The sequence below is a fragment of the Suncus etruscus genome, chromosome 5 (assembly GCF_024139225.1).
Source record: "Suncus etruscus isolate mSunEtr1 chromosome 5, mSunEtr1.pri.cur, whole genome shotgun sequence".
NCBI classification, from domain to species: domain Eukaryota; kingdom Metazoa; phylum Chordata; class Mammalia; order Eulipotyphla; family Soricidae; genus Suncus; species Suncus etruscus.
The window spans coordinates 31,447,218-31,463,830 of record NC_064852.1 but is presented as its reverse complement, the minus strand read 5'-3'; the positions used below and the strand labels follow the sequence as shown (position 1 = coordinate 31,463,830).

At 39.2% G+C, this 16,613-nt stretch overlaps 1 protein-coding gene across 2 annotated transcripts in view; it reads left to right on the top strand.

Annotated features, from left to right (window-relative positions):
- The window catches only part of ZRANB3 (zinc finger RANBP2-type containing 3), a 189,644-nt gene extending 174,085 nt beyond the window's left edge, over nucleotides 1-15,559 (top strand). For both annotated transcript variants that reach the window (XM_049773619.1, XM_049773618.1), the window contains 4 exons: nucleotides 252-362; nucleotides 2,083-2,482; nucleotides 6,967-7,098; nucleotides 15,467-15,559. In XM_049773619.1, coding sequence (XP_049629576.1) covers nucleotides 252-362; nucleotides 2,083-2,482; nucleotides 6,967-7,098; nucleotides 15,467-15,559 — 736 coding nt within the window. The remainder of the gene's footprint in view (nucleotides 1-251; nucleotides 363-2,082; nucleotides 2,483-6,966; nucleotides 7,099-15,466) is intronic.
- The last annotated feature ends 1,054 nt before the right edge of the window (nucleotides 15,560-16,613 follow it).

Here is a 16,613-nt window from a genome sequence, read left to right as displayed (position 1 = left end):
TTTGTGTAGGTCATAGGACAAAGGCTAGGAGAGAGCTTTTTTATTTTTCGTTTACGGTTCTAGGAGTTCTGTTCCCTCTCTGTTGTAATCAGTCTTCCGTAATTAGTGGTCTTGGTTTTTGCTCTAACTTTAGAATTAATACAACAAATAGATTTGCTTTTTCCCCTATTGTTTTGGCAGGGAACAATATAAAACATGAAATAGAATCCTGTAAGAAGACAAGAAACCTACTTAACATGTAATTGTTTTAGGTACATAACCAAAGAAGATGTTGCTGTGGCCGCAATAGACAAGGTGAAGAAAGATGGGGGCCATGTTCGTCTGATCACAAAGGATTCCAGATTACAGGAACCTTCTACCAAGTAAGGTGGTTTTGGTTTTGACTAGTTAGACAGGACTTGAGAGATAATAGTCAAGGGTTAATTAAGGCACTTGCCTTGGATATGGCCAACCCATGTTGGATTTCCAGCACCACCTGTTATCCCCTGAGCACAGCACCAGAAGTAAAGTCTGAATGAACATAAACAAAACAAGATGCTTTCTTTACTAGTAGGACATACTAGCACAAAGACTACTCTTTAAACTTATGTATTTATTTTTATAATTATCATGCTTTATCTTTAGGTGGCTACTTTACAGATTTTAGAACTTTCACAATATAGTTTTCTTTAGTCTTCTCATAACCCTGGTTGTTTGAGACCCTCACTTAAAAACTGAAGACAAGGAAAGACCAAGTGACCTTTTCTAGAACACTAGAGGTTAGGAGACCTGAGATCAAATCTAGCCTCTGTCCACCCCATTGGTGAGCTTTTTGTATCATAAGTTCTTTTAACACTTTTAACAACCAACCCTGGAAAATAGGCAAAAATAGCTGTTCTAATTCCTTTGTAGAATTTTTCAAAGAATTGATTAATGTGCCTTTTTATTTTATGTGTATTTAATTTTTGTTTGGGGCCACACCTGGTAATTCTCCGACAATCACTCAGGGATCACTATACTAATAAACCATATGAGTTACTGAGGCTCGGACCCAGGTCTGCTGCATGCAAGCAAATGCTGTACTCACTGTACTAGCTCTCTGTCTCCATCTTTTTATCTTATTCTAACAACCTGAACAGATGTTCTATCCTGTTTTTCTGTTTGTAATTTTTTTTTAATAGTGCCAGAGACCAAACCCAAGCCTCACATATATGAAGTTATGTATTCTACTTCTGAAATACATTCTCAGCTTCTCCCATCTTATTTCTAATTTTAATTCACTCAGTTCTGAGTTGCCCTGTAAGAGGCATATATTTATCAAGTCTTTGATTCTAATTTGTATGTCCACTATTAGCTATTATTTCTATGTGCCAGCCTTGGTAATGGACATCTTATCTTAGTAATGGCTTCTCTGTTCTATTTGCGATGTGTGACCCTACTTTTGGATAATAGAGTAACAACTAAATTTTGTTATAGTTTTACATTGGCCTTTTTCAGTCTGAAAAAGTAATTTTTAGCATCATCTTTTTGAACTTCTCCAGATGGTTTAACATTTGATGTTTAATTTGAAAACATATAAATCCCCAAGAGAGATAGCATATTTGTATTTAAATTAATTTTGTGGAAGGGAATGCATACTAAATTGAATCCAGTGCCTCTTCCATTGCACTATAGTCCCAGTTCTTCAAATTAAAATTATTTGTGTGTAGGGGATCCCAAACTGTGCTCAAGGCACAGAGGGCTTAGGAGTTATTCTCAGTGACATTCAGCCAAACAGACTACAAGGTTCAATGCAAGGGCCTAATAAAGGCTGAATTTCTTGAGCTATGAGGTACCAGATTTGAATTTGGTCTTGGCACTTGCTTTGTACTGCTGAAATGCAAAAAGTAATGTTTCACATCATAGCCTTTCCTTTCACTGGCATGGAATATAGAGTGCTAACCATAGCTACTTTATAATTACACTAATTCACAAAATCTATGGACCCTGTATTTACTGATTCTTTCTGTATGGAAATATTGAGAAACTTGATGCAATGTAATAACAAGTTAGATGGGAATAAGCATTCATCCGTTACATATTCAATGTTTTCTTCAATTCTAGAGAATTTCTTGAAGATGGTTCCTGTGTCTCATTTGTCAATCCCTGCACAGCCCAAGCAGATCTCACGATGAAACCTTCCTCCAAAGGCTATTTACAAGCTGTGGACAATGAGGGAAATCCACTCTGCCTTCGCTGCCAGCAGCCCACTTGCCAAACTAAGCAGGATTGTAAAGTGAACACTTGGGATTCACGATTTTGTTCTCTGCAGTGTCAGGAGGAGTTCTGGATTCGATCTAATAACAGTTACATACGAGCCAAGGTCTTTGAAATTGAACATGGTGTCTGTCAGCTATGTAGTCTGAATGCACATGAGCTCTTTTTACGACTGAAAGATGCTCCTAAGAGTCAACGGAAGAATCTCCTGGATATGACCTGGATTTCAAAACTCCCATTAGAACAGGTAAATAAAGTCATTTGACAGGTAGAGGAAGCCTTGCAGGACTGAATGCTGAATACTAACTTTTTTTTCTTAATTTTTCAACATGAGAATTTTTAATTATGTAAACATTAATATAAATTCATAGATCTATATAAAAATTTAAATGCAATAGAGAATAATGTCTCTATATCCAACTTTATTTGTCCATTCTCTGTTTTGACAGTTAACATTTTTCTTTATTTTTATCTGTTCTCTCCTGTTTTTCTTCCTAGAATAATTTTTAAGTAAATTCCAGTCATTTCAGTTTATCATTACTTTCATTTTTTCTCTTGCAAAGATTTCCTCTTTGTCTCTATCCTTTCTACTTTCCTTCCTTTTAAAATACAAGTCATTAGCACACTGATACAATTATTGCTACTTAATTATAATAATACTAATTTTTTCCATCTTATCTGTCACAAAATACCTTTACAATTTCTTTTTTTCAAATTAGGATCAAATATTATCCATGTATTATGTGCTCATTATATATTTAATGCTATATTATGGCTGTTTTATCTCTTTTTTTTTTTTTTTTTTTTTTTTTTTGGTTTTTGGGCCACACCCGGCATTGCTCAGGGGTAACTCCTGGCTGTCTGCTCAGAAATAGCTCCTGGCAGGCACGGGGGACCATATGGGACACCGGGATTCAAACCAACCACCTTTGGTCCTGGATCTGCTGCTTGCAAGGCAAACACCGCTGTGCTGTCTCTCCGGGCCCAGCTGTTTTATCTCTTAATGCCTTTTTCCACATGTTTGAATAATCGATCATTTTCATGTAGAATTTCCCAAATTCTGCATTTCAGATATTCAAACTATCTTCATGGTTGTTGAGGATTTTCTCAGATTAGATTTCCCTTGATCTTCTGAATAATGGTTTTAAGCTCAGACTAAGCTCTTACTATCTTATTTGGGGAAGAAATATTAAGAGATGGCATACAGCATCAAGAAGCATTTAGGATCTTGTTATTTTTATTTTTATGATGCTACTAATAATTAACAAGGGACAGCAAGATATTTCTAAAAGCATATTTCTTTACAATGAGCAGGAAAGAAACATGTTTGTTGCATTGTAAAATAAATTTTAGTAGAACAATTTTTATGATAAATATTTGACAGAATATTCTTAGCATGTTATGAGTATTTTCTTCAATTTTCAAAAGAACTAGATTTATTATGGTAAGATATAATGTTTCAAACCTCTAATTAAAATAAAATTTGTATTGTGGGGGCTAGGATGATAGCACAGCTAAAATAGTGCGTTTTCCTTGCATGCACCTGACTTGAGTTCAATCCTAGGCATCCTGTATGGTCCCCTGACCGCCTCCAGGAATGATCTTGAAGCTAGAGCTAGGAGTAACCCCTCAGCACTGCCAGATGAGGCCCGTAAAGAAACAAACAAAAAATGGATTGTGTCCTTCCATCATGCACTGCAAATAATTTTAGACTAGCGACTTCGCATCACATCCTTTCTTACAAAACCGAAAGTGAAGATCTAGATGAAATTGGCATTGCTTTATTATGTTTTTGGTTTTGTTCTTTCCTTTTTTTCCATAAACCAAAAAAAAAAAGGCATTTTTTTTCTTTTGTCACGTAAGTGGTAATAATCAGAGGCTCTTAGCTATGCTCAGGGGACCATGAGGTTTTGGAGATTGAATCTAAATACCCTGCATGTAAAACATGTGCTACCCCATTGAAATACTGGATAAATTCCTACCAGTTTGTTGTTATTTAGTATTGCTGAATTATGACAATTAAAAATATTTTTTACAATGAATGTGAGTTTAAGAGCTAGAGAAACTCACTATTTTACCTAATGTTAATCCTGAATTTCTGTAAGATCCGTAAAGCAATGAGGGATATAGTACATTTATCCCAAAGGCATTCACCAGATTCCCATTTGCTTTCTACACCCCAGTGTAGAAGGCCCAGGATGAAATCACTCAAGGACACCTTGAAAGCAGACTGTCAGAAATCACAAACAACACACAGTGAACAACTATGACAGATTTGCTTGGGTAATACAGAGCACCATAGCTCTGATTACTAAAAAACAGTTTGAAGGATAGTATTTTTTAAGAGGTAAACTTAAAATATTAAAGATTGACCTCAAGGTGTTAGCCAAAATGTAAGTACAAAGAATAGAAACGTACCTTCTGGGGTGGGTAGGGCATTTGGCTCTCACATGTACAATCCCTTTTCAATTCCCAGAACCATATATGGCCCCTGAACCCTGTCAAGAATGATCCTTGAGCACAGACCCAGAAGCAATACCTGTTAACAGTAGGGTGTACTCCACAAAAGAAAGAGAGAAGCGTCTTTCGGATTGCAATACCTGTCAGAATTGTGTCTGGAGTAAGAATTGGTTATGAAAAGCAGAACCAACTTGGATTTCTTTTTTCCCCTGAGAATTTGCTTTTTTAACAACTTCAGAACTAAAAATCAATGTCTTCTGTAATTTGGGTAGCTTAGTTCATCAGAGAAAGCCAGTCTGTAACAAAGTTCAGCCAGTTTGCCAGTCCACACTAGCTGCACTCTGCAGTCCGTGTATGTGTGTGTGGGGGGGGGGGCTGTAGCTGTGTGTACCATTATTCATGTTTCTGTGCTTTCCTGGCACTCACAGGCTTCCCTAAGGAAGAAAAAACTTGTGGTTATTTCTTACTGAGCATAGACAGTGTCGGTGATCCTTGTATTATTTGACTGGTGGTCGTGATTGTACCCTTATAAACTTTTATAATGTTTGTTTAAAATTTTTTAAAAGTACTTTAGAACTGACACAGGTTTCTGGGTCTAGGGGTCTCAAACTCAATTTACCTGGGGGCCGCAGGAGGCAAAGTCGGGGTGATCCTTGAGTGCAAAGTCAGTAGTAAGCCTTGAACATTGGGGGGTGACCCAAACAACTAAAACAAAACAAAACAAAAAAAGATTCCTCTAGGGCAGGGCCACAAAATGTTGTACGGAGGGCTGTTTGCGGCCCACGGGGCCGCAAGTTTGAGACCCTTGATTATCATTGGACAAGTTGCACTTGGCCAACCTGGGTTCAATTCCTGGTATCCTAGATGGTCTCTTAAGTACTTCCAGGAGTAACTCCTTAATGCAGCTGGATGTGTCTTCTAGCCCTCAAAAAAAAAAAAAAAAAAATTGAAACAGACTTCTATGGCAGAAGTTGATTACATTATGTTAATTACAATTTCTTACTTATGTAAGACCAAGAAAATAGAAACATTCACCCTGTCTTTGTAGCATTTAAATAACTTCTTGGCTGTGGTGTGCTCTGGTTTGCTGTCAGGTAACCTATTTAAATATGTCCTAAGTTAATGTAGGTCACTATTGGTTAGCTATTGATGCTTACTATTTAGGTGGACTCTCCTAAATATATTCCACTTTATTTGATTTTCTTTAGTGATGCAAAATACTTTTGTTAAAGGTATTTACTTTGAGAATTTGGTGGAAGAGAGGGAGAGGTACATGTTACAAAGAGAACTGGACCTTCTCCAGAATTGAAAAAAGTGAATAGTGTCTACCTTAAATGATCATGTTTGATGATTCCAAATATACACATTTTAGAGATTTGTGGTAGAAATATTTTTCCAGCCCATGTAACATAAGAGGTTTCCAGGTGAAGAGCATAAAAATTCTTTAGTATTTGGGGCCGGACTGATAGCACAATGGGTAGGGCATTTGCCTTGCATAAAGCCTACCCTGGTTCCATACACTCATTCTTTTTTTGGTTTTTGGGTCACACCTGGCAGCGCTCAGGGGTCATTCCTGGCTTCATGCTCAGAAATCACTCCTGGCAGGCACGGGGGACCATATGGGATGCCGGGATTCGAACCAATGACCTTCTGCATGAAAGGCAAACACCTTACTAAACTCCATGCTATCTCTCCAGCCCCCATCCATACCCTCATTCTATATGGTTCCCCAAGCCTGATAGGAGTTATTCCTGAGTGCAGAGTCAGGAGTAACCCCTGAGCACCTCTGGGTGTGGCCTGAAAAGCAAAAAAATATTTAAAATTCCATGGGTATGTATAGCTATTAAACTCTCATTCGTCCAGTACTGAGTGCATTTAGGTCAGCAACTAAGTTTAAGTCAGTGATATTTAGAAGTTTTACATCTTGAATCTGCTCTTGTTCTTTTCTCTGTTTGAGTAACTATAGAAACTAGGGCAGAGATATGAAGCAACTGATTTTTCTCAATCTGTCAGGAGGCTTGAAATTTTATACTTGCTTGTAATTTTTTTCAAAATAGGTTAGGTAAGGGGAAAAAGGTCTTAACAACATAGTTTATTGCCTTCAAATTGCTAAACTAGAGGGTTATTTTTCTTACTCGCAATAAAAGCTATAAAAAGCTATCCTAATGTATTTTTCTTCGTGATTTTGCTACATAAACTTGATTGCACAATGCAAAACCAACAGTTCCCCTGTAGATGTTGAAAATTGCTGATCTTGTGTTCTTATTGCAGCTTAATGAAATGATAAGAAACCCAGGGGAAGGGCAGTTCTGGCAGGTGGACCACATTAAGCCAGTGTTTGGTGGAGGAGGGCAGTGCTCCCTGGACAACCTGCAGACTCTCTGCACCATCTGCCACCGAGAGGTCAGTGACATTCATGGATGCATTCTACTCCCTCCTGGGACAGTGGAGGGGCATTATAATTTGGGGGCTAGGTCATATGCATTATTCTATATTCTTGATCTGGAACCCAATGTGCATTTTATCCATTTCATCTAAACACTTCCACTTCTTTTTTTTTTTTTTATTGATTGGTTGGTTGTTGGGCCATACCCATCGGTGCTCAGAGGTTACTCATAGATTTGCACTCAGAAATGGCCCCTGGCAGGCTTTATGCAAGGCAAATGCCATACCCATTGTGCTATCACTCCGGCCCCCAAATACTGCCAGGAACCCTCCCTCGTCAGCTGCATGCAAGGCAAATGCCCCACTGCTGTGCTATCTCTCCAGCTCCATAAACACTTCTAATTCTTGAGGCCTGTATAAATTCTGTCACAAGTAGAAGAAAAGCTGATTCCTTTTTATTCATTGTCTGGCAAAGACTTTTTCTGTTTGTTTATGTTTTGGGGTCACACCTGCTATTGCTCAAGAATTACTCCTAATTGTGCTCAGGAATTATTTCTGGTAGTACACAGGTTCCATATGAGATGGTGTGGATCAAATCAGGGTTAGCTGCATGTAAGGCAAGTTCCCTTCCCATTGTACTATCTCTCTAGCCTCAGATTAGGATATTTTAATACCACTTAGAAGAAAAGGAGACACCATACATAAAGCAGAGTTTTGAAGAAACCCAAATCCTCAGAATAACACTTTAATGAGTTGGGGCAGTGGCATGTTTTTATGACCAAAGATGCCCTGAAATTTTAGTAGTTATCTTTAGGACCAACGCAACTCAACATGCAAATGTCACACTGCTGATTAGAGTAAGAAACTCATTCACCGTGGCACATCTTTGAGCGATTACCTGTTCGTTAAGACAAGGAAGGGGCCAGAGCGATAGCACAGTGGTAAGGCATTTGCCTTGCATGCAGCTGACCCAGGATGGACAATCAATCCTTGGCGTCCCATATGGTTCCCCCAAGCCAGGAGCAATTTCTGAGTGCATAGCCAGGAATAACCCCTGAGCGTGACTGGACGTGGCTCACAAACAAACAAAAAAGACAAGGAAGAAATAATGTACTGTGTGTATCAGCTAGGGTGAATTTTCTAAATTACTTTATTTAAACTCCGTGATTACAAGGTTGTTCATAATAAGGTTTTTTTTTTTAAGTTACAAAGTTATTCATGACTGCGTGCAAGGCAAGAGTAGGCAACATTGTCTTGTGCCAGATCTAAAGGAAAAGGCTTTTTAGTTTTTCCCCATTGAGTATAATTTTTCTATGGCTTGTGGTAAATGGCGTTGACTATATTGAGGAAGGTTCCTTCAATTCTTTCTTGTTAAGTTTTTATCATGAATAGATGCTCGACTTTGGCAGGTGCTTTCTCTATATCTATTGCTATGATCATGTGGGTTTTTTTCTTTTATTGGTATAGTGTATTATGTTGATTGACTTCAATGTATTAAACCATCATTGCATCTGTGGATGAATTCTACTTGTTCATGATGCATATGACCTTTTTGATGAATTGATGGCTTCTATTTCTAGTATTTATTGAGGATCTTTGCATAGTTGGTCATCAAGGACATCATCCTGTAATTCTCTTTTCTGTTGTGCATCTATCTTCTTTTGGAATAAGGATGATGTTAGCTTCATAGAAACTGTTTTGGAGTATTTGTTTCTTCAGTATCCTGAAGGAGCCTGAAAAGGATTAGCAATATGTCCTCTTTAAGGATCAGAAAGTATTCACTAGTGAATCCACTTGGGCCTGGGCTTTTGTTTGGGGGAAGCCTTTTGATTACCCTCTCAATTTCAGTTTCTTCAGTTATGACAAGTCTGTTCAAGATGATTCCAGATCATCTTTTTTTTTTTTTTTTTTTGGTTTTTGGGTCACACCCGGCAGCGCTCAGGGGTTACCATATTTTATGGCATATAAGATGACTGGGCGTATAAGACGACCCCTAATTTTGCAGTTAAAACATAGGTTTAGGCCTATATTCGCTGTATCAGACAGAACGTTCCTATGCTGCAACTGTATGTACCATAGTGAGCCAATCACAACAAGCAAAGGTTCAAAGGTTCTACTGTAATGGACCTTCTCTCTGACTCTGGCCAGTCTGAGCAGGCTTTTGACAGTGTAGATTCGGGTCCAGAACATTGTCTAATTTGCATGCATAAACAGCCTGCTTGGATTGGCTGAGTTAGAGAGGCGGTCGAGCAGCCTGGCAGTGATTGGTCCCTTACCATAGGCACTTTTTCTGGCAATTCCCTGGTGGCGTCAGTTAATCTCCCCCACTACATGAACCAAACAACACCCCATCCTCGGACCCTAGCACTGAAGCACCAACACGGTTAGCTGGGTTTTGCCAGAAGTGGCCCCCAGATCTCCTGAGTACTGTTTGGGAGTCCCCAAGAAAGAGATTTGGAAACTCTGCGGCCTGATTTTTTTATTTTGTTTTGTTTCCTTTAGCGGCATATTGAAACATTTTTCGGGATATACTTGGCATATAAGACGACCCCCTATTTTCGGTTGACTTTTTTTTTTGTTTCAAAATTCCTCTTATACGCCGGAAAATACTGTACTCCTGGCTCTACGCTCAAAAATCGCTCCTGGCAGTCTCAGGGGAATATGGGATGCCAGGATTCAAACCACCATCCTATTGCATGCAAGGCAAACGCCTGCCTCCATGCGATCTCTTTGGCCCCAATACCAGATCATCTTGGTTCAACCTTGGGAGGTTAAGGATTCCAAGAACTTATCCATTTCTTCCAAGTTCTCTCATTTTGTGACGTAAAGATTTTCAAAGTAATCTCTGATTACTCTTTGAATTTTTGTAGTGTCTTTTGTGATATCCCCTTTTTCATTTTCAGTATTGTTAATATTTGCTTATCAGTCTTGTTATTTTGTCAAAGAACAACTTTTACGTTAATTGATATTTTGAATTATTTTTTGGTGTCTAGTTCACTAATTTCTGCTCTAAGTTTTATTTCCTTTTGCCTGCCTGCTATTGGCTCATTGTTTTAGGTAATGTTCCAATGTCTTAAGCTGTGCAATTAAGTTACATATGTAGGCCCTTTCTTCCTACCTGAGGAATCCTTGCAAAACTATAAATTTTTCTCTTAATACTGCTTTTGCTGTGGCTTATAAATTCTAAGTTTGTGTGCTCATTATCATTTGTTTTCATGAATCTTTTGAGTTTCTCTTTGATTTCCTCTCTGCCCCACTGATTGTTCAGCTGTTTAATTTCCTGATGTTAAATTTATTTCTCTATTTTTGTTGTAACTCACTTATACTTTCAGTGCCTCATAGTCTGAGAAAATAGTTCATACAATTTCTATCCTCTTGATTTTATGGAGGTGTGTTTAGTGGTCCAGCATGTGGTCTGTCTTGGAGAATGTCCCATATGCATTGGAGAAGACCATGTATTCTGCTTTGGGGGTCTTGAAACCCCATAAATATTAAGCTCCTATCTTTCATTTCTTCAAAGTCAGTATATCTTTTTTGACTTTTAGCCTGGTTGATCTATCAAGAAGTGACAGAGTAGTACTAAAGTCTCTAACTACTACTGTGTTGTTATTGTTGTCTTTCAATCATGTTAAAAGTTTTAAGTATATTGCTGATCCATCATTGGGTACATATACGTTTAAGAGTTTGATTTCTTTCTGATGTGCATATCCCTTGATTATTAAAAAGTAGCCCTGTCTCTTGTAACCTTTCAATCCTGAAGTGTGTGTCATCTGATAGTATGGCTACCCCAGCCTTTCAAAGAGAGTTGTTTGCTTCAAGAATTATCTTCCAGGGCCGGCGAGGTGGCACTAGAGGTAAGGTGTCTGCCTTGCAAGCGCCAGCCAAGGAAAGGACCACGGTTTGATCCCCTGGCGTCCCATATGGTCCACCCAAGCCAGGGGCAATTTCTGAGCGTGTAGCCAGGAGTAACCCCTGAGCATCTAATGGGTGTGGCCCGAAAAACTAAAAAAAAAGAATTGTCTTCCAACCATTGACTTTAGAGACTGTGTTTGCTCTGATTATTCAGATGTATTTCCTACATGTAGCAAAATGTTGGATTTAAATTTTGGATCATTTGCCACTCTATCTCTTAATTGGTCATTTATTCATTGACATAGAAAGATGATTGTCATGGAATTTTGTGCCATCTTTTTGTAGAAATTTGATGTGTTTGTGGGGTTTTCTAACCTAAAGTACCTCCTCTGTTTCTTTAAATTTTGTTTTGAGTTTGTAAAATTCGTGAACTGTTGTTTATTCGTGATGCTGTGCATTCTTCCTTCAAACATGAATAAAAGTCTGGCTGGGTGAAGTAATCCGTGTGTGTGTGTGTGTGTGTGTGTGTGTGTGTGTGTGTGTGTGTGTGTGTGTGTATAATCTAGTGTAAATTTTAAGGATTTTTCTTTGTGTGTAATTTTTGTTTTTGATCTTGCTGGTTATAGTGTTCTATTAATATCTATGGTTTTCATCACTGTGGCTAGGATGTGCCTTGGGGTGCTTTTATTTGGATTTTGTTTTTTTAGTGGTACTCTTTGGGTGTCCAGGATGTGGGTACATGCACTCTGAGCTCTGGGAACTTTTCAGCAATGATGTGTTTGACTGTTAATTCTTCTTGGAAGTTTTCTTCCTGCCTCTTTGAGACCCCAGTGATTCGTATGTTGTTTCTGTTAAATTTATCCCGAAGTTCTATTGTCATCTGCTTGTTTTTGAGGATTTTTTCTTTTTTTTCATCTTTTTTTGAGACTATTTTCCAAACTTTTGCTATTATATGGAGATTTTGCTACCCATCTTCCAGCTCCCTGAGTCTGTCACAGCAGCTGTTACTCTGCTGGTGAGGCCTTTCAGTGACATTTTCATTTTGTCTACCAAGTTTTTCAATTCTGTCATATAATATGGTTGATGTTTTCTCATTTCTCCTCTCAGATATTCTTGAGTCTTGTTGACTGTATATTCCATAGTTTCTTTGAGTTCCTTGAACATCCTCATCATTTCCTCTCTAAAGTCCTTAGCAGGGGCTGGAGAGATAGCACAGCAATAGGGCATTTGCCTTGCACGCAGCTGACTCAGGACAGACGGTGGTTCAAATCCCGGCATCCCATATGGCACCCCATGCCTGCCAGGAGGGATTTCTTTTGGAGCCACACCCTGTGAGATTCTGGGGTTACTCCTGGCTATGCGCTCAGAAATCACTCCTGACTGGGGGGATCAGATGGGATGCCAGGGATTGAACTGAGATCCATCCTGGATCAGCCGCATGCAAGGCATACACCCAATTCTGCTGTGCTATCACTCTGGCCCCCAGGAGCGATTTCTGAGTACAAAGCCAGGAGTAACCCGAGTGTCGCTGGGCATGACCCCCCCAAAAAAAACATAAATGAAAAAAATCCTTAGCAGAGAGGAGAGGCTATATAGTTGGCTGATACTAGATGGGTCTTCATAAGTACCATCTTCATTCATTAAGCATGGCGGGGCTCTATGTTGCTTTTCTATTGTGACCTTTGCAGTGTAGTGGTGTTTTTATGTGTTTTTATGTGGTGGGGCTAACTGACTGGAAGAAATGCATGCCTACAGAGTCAAACAGAGTGGCCACACTCTACTTGGATCATATTGACTTGGGGTGAAAATGCTCTATTAAGTCAAACAGGAATCTGCTGCTGCTGGTCTTTCTGTCTGCTTCAGTTTCTCATGACTGTGTGGCTGGGCAGAGCTGGAAGACCCCTCCCATCATTCTGGATCCCAGTGCTGCTCTTTCCCTCAGGGCTTACTGACCTGGGGTTAAAATGGCTCTTCTGAGTCTAAGAGGAGTCTGCGGCAAGTCTTTTTCAGCCTCAGTTTCTTCTAGGATGATTTTTTTTTAATCAGGCAACCCAACAAAAAATGAAGGAGCCAACTGCTGAGATAATCTTAAAAAGAGATTTACGTTAGGCATGCAACTTTGTGTCCAATTTCTGACAGGATTTAAGTATTTTCTTAAATTGCAATTCATGATTATCATCTAAAATGACCACATATTATTCCTTGATGTGAAATCATCTCAGACTATTCTAGAATACTGCATGCCTATTATTGTATATTTAGTCATTCTAATAAGTGATATGTTTTTTTAGTTGTTTATTTTTTTGTTCTGAATAATGCTGCCCAGCAATTTTTTCCTTTACTAATTGTGTTTTCAGATGCTCAGATATAAATTTACTGAGATAGATATTTTTAAGCTGGAGAAATTCTCCAAACTGTTTTCCAAATCATTGTACTCAATTTTCTTTCTTCAACCCAGCAGCAAGTACATGTTCATTTAACTGCACCAATTACTGCTGAGGTGCTAGGAGATTGATGTGTTATTAGTTTAACTAAATATACAGATGATGTTGGTTTTGTTTTTGAGCCATATTCAACAGTGGCTGACTTCCGGCTCTGTGATTCTTAGGAATCACTCCTGACAAGCTCAGGAACCAAATGGGATGTTGGGGATCAAACATGGGTCTATTGCATGCAAAGCAATTGCCCTACCCACTTTACTATTGCTCTGGCACCAAAATACAGGATTAATTTAAAATGCTACAGCTATTTATATACTTGTTTAAGATTTGGGGGGGCTTTGGGTCACACCCAGCTGTGGTCAGGGGTTGCTCCTTGCTCTTATTGAGGAAATATTCCTGGCAGTGCTCAGAGAACCATATAAGGTTCTGGGGATCAAACCCAGTTCAGCCACAGACCTGGAAAATGTTCTACCCTCTGTGCTATTATCATGCACTCTTGTTTTCACTTTAGAGAATTGTTCAAATACTTTACCAATGTTCATATTGTATAGGCACTCTTACCTTCTTTTAGTATTTTAGATTCCTCAATTTCTTCACAATGTAACTTTTACATAGGTTTAAAAGCATATGTGGAATTTACTTTGTTTTTCTTCTTGTTTTTGTTGGGATGAGTTGAACTAGGCCCAGAAATGCTGAGGGAATCATTCCTAATAGGGCTAAGGGTCAAACAAATATGTGGTGCCAGAATCCAACTGGTGTCAGCTGTGAGCAGGACAAGCACATACCTCTGACTCTAGAATTTGGGAGGTTTTTGTTTTGTTTTCATTTTTAAATTTAACTCCCATTTTCTCTTTTTTTATCTTTCACCTGCTCACTTCACATGTGCATGGAATGCGTAGAAATACAGGACATCTGCTCGATCAGCTGTACAGATGAACACATTTAAAGCCTATGCTGGTATTAAAATAAACCAAAATAAAAGGCAGGTTTTTTTTTTTTTTTTGGAATTCCTTTTTTCAGCAACTCCTGTAATTCAGTAATTAAATTAAATCTCAGAAAAATATTATTTGTGGGAGTGTCAGAAGAATCCAGTTTTGGTTTACTTTATATTAATTTCTGCCTTGGATTGCTTTTGTGCTTGGCAAAGACTTCTTAGCACAGAAAAAAAGGAAAGGGAAAAACTGCAAAGACTTGATTTTTCAAGAATTACCAACATGCTTGGGGCCTCTGAAATGGCTCAGTAGGGAGCAACATGGACCTGGTCCTGAGTTTGATCCCTGATGCTACAGAGCACCATGGGGTTGACACAGAGTACCATCACACTCAATTGAAGACTAAAACTTCAGGCCTGCAAAAGAAAGCCTAGATTTCCAGAAACCCTTAGGTTCCCAGCACCACTGAGTATGAACTCTCCAAACTAATTCCTAATGCGTAAAAACTCCCCCACTTAAGAATTCAGAGTTTTGGGGCCAGAGAGATAGCATAGCGGTAGGGCATTTGCCTTGCACACAGTTGACCCAGGATGGACATGGGTTCAATCTCCGGCGACCCATATGGTCCCCACACCAGGAGTGATTTCTGAGCGTATAGCCAGAAGCATCACCAGGTGTGGCCCAAAAGCCAAAAAAAAGGGCCGGAGAGATAGCATTGAGATAGGGCATTTGCCTTGCATGCAGGAGGATGGTGGTTCGAATCCGAGCATCCCATATGTTCCCCCAAGCCTGCCAGGAGCGATTTCTGAGCATAGAGCCAAGAGTAACCCTTGAGCGCTGCCACCCAAAAAAAACCTACCCCAAAAAAAAATGAAGTCAGGGTTTCCATTGCCCTTAAGTGGGTGATTCATTTGCTGGGCAGCAAGTATGTCCCTGGAAATCGTGTGTTTTCATCTCAGCATCCAGATATAAGTTAACTCAGGACCTCAGGACACTTATCAAAGCCACTGTGATCCTCTGCCTTGTGGTATAGTAACTCCCTTTGTAGTTATGTAGTAGTGACAGACTTAATTCTACCACAATAGCAGAATACAAGTCTTTAAGTCTTCAAACCAGTTTTTGTACCCTAATTATTTCATGTTCTTATTTTTCAACTTTTAGAGAACTGCCAAACAAGCTAAGGAAAGAAGCCAAGTGAGAAGACTAACACCAAAGCATGGATCAGACATCACACGGTTTTTGGTAAAGAAGTGAAATATAGGGGTCGGACCAGTGGCGCAAGTGGTAGGGCATTTGCCTTGCATGCATTAGCCTAGAATGGACTGCAGTTCAATCTCCCAGCGCCCCATATGGTCCCCCAAGCCAGGCGTGACTTCTGAGCACATAGCCAGGAGTAAACCCCTGAGCATCACCAGGTATGGCCCCAAAAAACAAACAAACAAAACATTAAAGAAGTGAAATATAAACATGGAGGGATGGGGCCAGAGTAATAGAACAGCAGGTCGGGCACTTTTCTTACACAAACTGATCCAGACTCAATCCTCATTATACTATATGGCATGCCAAAAATGATCTTTGAATCAGGAATAATCTGTAGACCATTACCAGGTGTGGGCCATCTTAAAAATAAATTCTGGGAGCACGGTATGTGGTTCAGTAATAAAATACTTTTGTTATATGTTGGAGACCTGAGTTCAAGCCCCAGCATCACAAAAAGAATTTCTTATATGTGAAAAACTTAACATCTTTGTTCTTTTGTCTACAATATTAATAGTAAAATCTTGGGCCAGGCGGTGGCGCTAAAGGTAAGGTGCCTGCCTTGCCTGCGCTAGCCTTGGACGGACCGTGGTTCGATCCCCCGGTGTCCCATATGGTCCCCCAAGCCAAGATCAACTTCTGAGCACATAGCCAGGAGTAACCCCTGAGCATTACCGGGTGTGGCCCAAAAAACAAAAAAAAAAAAAAAAAAAAAAGTAAAATCTTGAAACAAATATAAAGATTTAACTTTCTGGGCCAAAGCAATAACACAGTGGGTAGGGCATGTGTATGGCACATGGCCAATCCCATACGATCCCTCGAGACTTCCAGGAATGATTTCTCAGCGAAGAGCCAGCAGTCACCCTTGTCCAACACTGGGTGTAGCCCAAAACCCAAAACAAACAAAAATATTTAACTTCCCTTTTATATTAAATGCTTAGGTGTTTAATAGCTTTGGAAAAATCACTGGACAACTATTGAGATGAAAAACTGAATATTTCTATGATTGTGTTGATTTCATACAGATTCCCAGTAATGCTTCAATGAGATT